Source organism: Galeopterus variegatus, unplaced genomic scaffold, assembly GCF_000696425.1.
Source record: "Galeopterus variegatus unplaced genomic scaffold, G_variegatus-3.0.2 Scaffold1737, whole genome shotgun sequence".
Lineage (NCBI taxonomy): Eukaryota > Metazoa > Chordata > Mammalia > Dermoptera > Cynocephalidae > Galeopterus > Galeopterus variegatus.
The window spans coordinates 244285-247203 of NW_007727848.1; the positions used below are offsets into that span (position 1 = coordinate 244285).

The 2919-nt window shown below is 46.5% G+C and overlaps 1 protein-coding gene across 1 annotated transcript in view; it reads right to left on the reverse strand.

Moving 5' to 3' along the window:
* Positions 1-2139, reverse strand: part of VOPP1 (vesicular, overexpressed in cancer, prosurvival protein 1) — a 48478-nt gene extending 46339 nt beyond the window's left edge. The window contains exons 1-2 of the mRNA XM_008578663.1: positions 2134-2139; positions 1213-1271 (exon numbers count right to left, since the gene is read on the reverse strand). Of these exons, the coding sequence (XP_008576885.1) occupies positions 1213-1271; positions 2134-2139 (65 nt within the window). The remainder of the gene's footprint in view (positions 1-1212; positions 1272-2133) is intronic.
* Positions 2140-2919: the final 780 nt, after the last annotated feature.

Sequence of the window (2919 nt, forward strand, 5' to 3'; positions counted from 1 at the left end):
CGACACACAGAATGACGGAAGAAAAATGTATATCCTAGTTGGTTAAGAAATAACCCTTTTTTGCTACTATTATGTATTTCCCATGAAATTACCCTATATGCTAGAATATATAGTGTTTCTGATATAATATATACAATCCTAAAAAATCTCATGTTTTTCAAGTCAATACTAAAAATAACAGAGCTTTTGTGAAAAAACTGGTTTGGGGAATTCCACTTAAAACCTATGGAACTTTGAAAACAATAATAGATAACCTGGACAGTTAATCTGGCCACCTAAGCAGGTGGCTCTGCATAGCTACTGGCTAACACAGCAGATATTAAAAGTACATAAAAACGGGCTGGCCCGGTGGCGCACTCGGTAGAGTGTGGCTCTTGGGAGCGCAGGGGCGCTCCTGCTGAGGGTTCGGATCCCATATAGAGACCGGTCAGCTCACTGGTTGAGCATGGTGCGGGCGCAACACCGAGGGTTGCGATCCCGTTGCCGGTCGCGGTATGGGCGCGACACTGAGGGTTGTGATCCCATTACCGGTCACAAAAAAAGTCAAAAAGGAAAAAAAAAAGTACATAAAAACAACAGGGAGAAAAGGCAGCAATGCTTCAATTACAGTGAGACTGGAAGGTACTAAGGTGGGCACAGGAAGACGTAGAACAGCACAGGCCGGCCACATACAGCTGTATCTGCACCTCACCAGGCAGGGGCCTTGGGGCAGGTGAGCTCTCTCTCTCTCTCTCTCTCTCTCTCTCTCTCTCTCTCACAAGAGCCCAGCTGAAGACCTGTCCTTGCCCTGCTCAAGGATGCAGATCTACTCCTTGCTCTCTTTGTCTTGGAAAATTTGTATAAACCAACATAACTTTTGCTTTCCATAGACATCTTGCCCCTTTTTACCAATCACGTATGAGCTAATTTGCATCACAAGACAGAGTACACGGTATCTCACGCTGTCTTCAAAGTAAGTGGTTGGTGCAGGCAAAATGCCTTCAGAGAGACTGCTGCTCATCGACGAGGAAAGGTGGGGCAGAGGCTGGGCCAGCCCAGGCTTCCCCAGTCCCCAGCCCCCAGCCCTAGCCCCCAGCCCCCAGACCCAGTCCCCAGCCCCCAGCCCCAGTCACCAACCCCCAACCCCCAGCCTATCCTATACCCATTAAAGAGAAAATTCCAGAGAAAGATGTGACCACAGAATCAAACCAACAGAAAAGGGCAAATACTTACATATAGTATGTTGGGTAGAGTCCTTCAAAATACCAGCAGTGTTTTTTGGCCTCTGTGCACTGGAAATAGAAGAGAAACTTTGTCAGTGATGAGTGATCTGAATACTGCAGAGAAACTCTCACAGAGGCAAGAAGGAAGGATGAGAGGACTCTGCTGCAAAGCATGAAAAGCTGAGGATCGGGGCAGTGAATTGGAGGGAGATCTGCCCCCTTCTCACGACTTTGTATTTCTTTAAAATTTTCTGAACGGAAAGAAAACAGGAAAATATCTATTTTTCTATAATTTTTCCAGCATTTTATATCTCTACATACACAAGAGTGCGACCATCTCATTAAAAATGTAAGTTAAAGACACTTCATCTATTTAAAATTTGCACGGTTTGATCCTTCAGATTACTAAAGAGTGTTAGAAATAAAGTACTACAAGATTTCCATTTTCTCCCATTTTTGTTTTTGAAACTCATCTCCCATTTTTAACATTTCTAGATCTTTATATTTCAGCACATTCCAAAAGCCATATTCAAACCATCAGTCCTGCGGCAGGGACCTATGTCTGCTAAATGCTGCCAGCCAGGACTCCTCGGCAGCATGACCAGGCCCACCCTGTGCATGCCATCTCACACATGCAGGACAGAGGAGGAGGGAATGGGGAAAAGCAGTGGGAGCCTCCCTGCGCCTTCCAAGTGCAAGCCCTGACATTCCACAGGTGGGACTCCAATCCCCAGGGCAGGACAGGCAGAGGAGTTTGCACAGGCCTCAGAGAAGGCGGCCAGATGCCTCCCTGGTGGCTCACACACACCTGCAATGAGTGACAGCAAGCCAGGGTCACCAGTTATGCAGAGATGCTCTGATATCTGTGAACAAAGGTTTTCTAATATAATTCCACTCATGCTATCACTTTTTTTAATTCATAACTTCCTACCTCCATGATCCAGTTTATTGGTCCCTATGTTTAAATAAAAGCTTCAGAACACTGCAGTGCAAAGCTACTGGCATTAGCAACACCAGCAAAGGCACGGTGAACTTGAAGCTTCCTCTGGGCAGGGCATGGGCTCACTGCTCAGCTCCCTCTGTGATGCTCCCCAGCTCCAGCAGGTGTACGACGATGCCCCCTGCCACACTCTGCCTGGCAGCTTTGTAATGAAGTTAGAAATAGACCCCAAATCTATAGCAGCACGCTGGGGGAGAGGTGCGTGCAAATGTTAAGTGCTACACTGGCTAAATTAGATGGGCTATGAAAACAGTGTGAAACTCTAGATTTTTGGAATGTGCTTTAAGACACTCAGAACATACTCGGGCAGCCTGAAGTGACCCAATTTATTAATGGAAAATGAGTTTAATTTAGACTAGGTTAGCTCCTGTCCAGTTCAAGAAAAGATGCTCAGATGGCCAAACAAATCAATTTATTTTGGCAAGAAAGAACAATTTCAGGTTTCTGCCACAAATTACAATTCATTTTACTAGAGTCTTCTGTGATTAACGGAGAGACCGGGACTTTGTTCCCTGTGACACTTTAAATGGTTCTTTCTGCTTCATCACCGTGCGGAAACAGGCAGACTTCCTTGGACCGTGACACTCAAGCTCCACACAACCATCAAACAGCCTCCCCGATGCTGGCCGGCCCCAAAGCCCAGGGAACACCAGATCTCAGGCCGCAAGCCCCAGCCCCACCTGCGGCTCTAAAGAGACTCAGTCCTTTGGAGTTTCG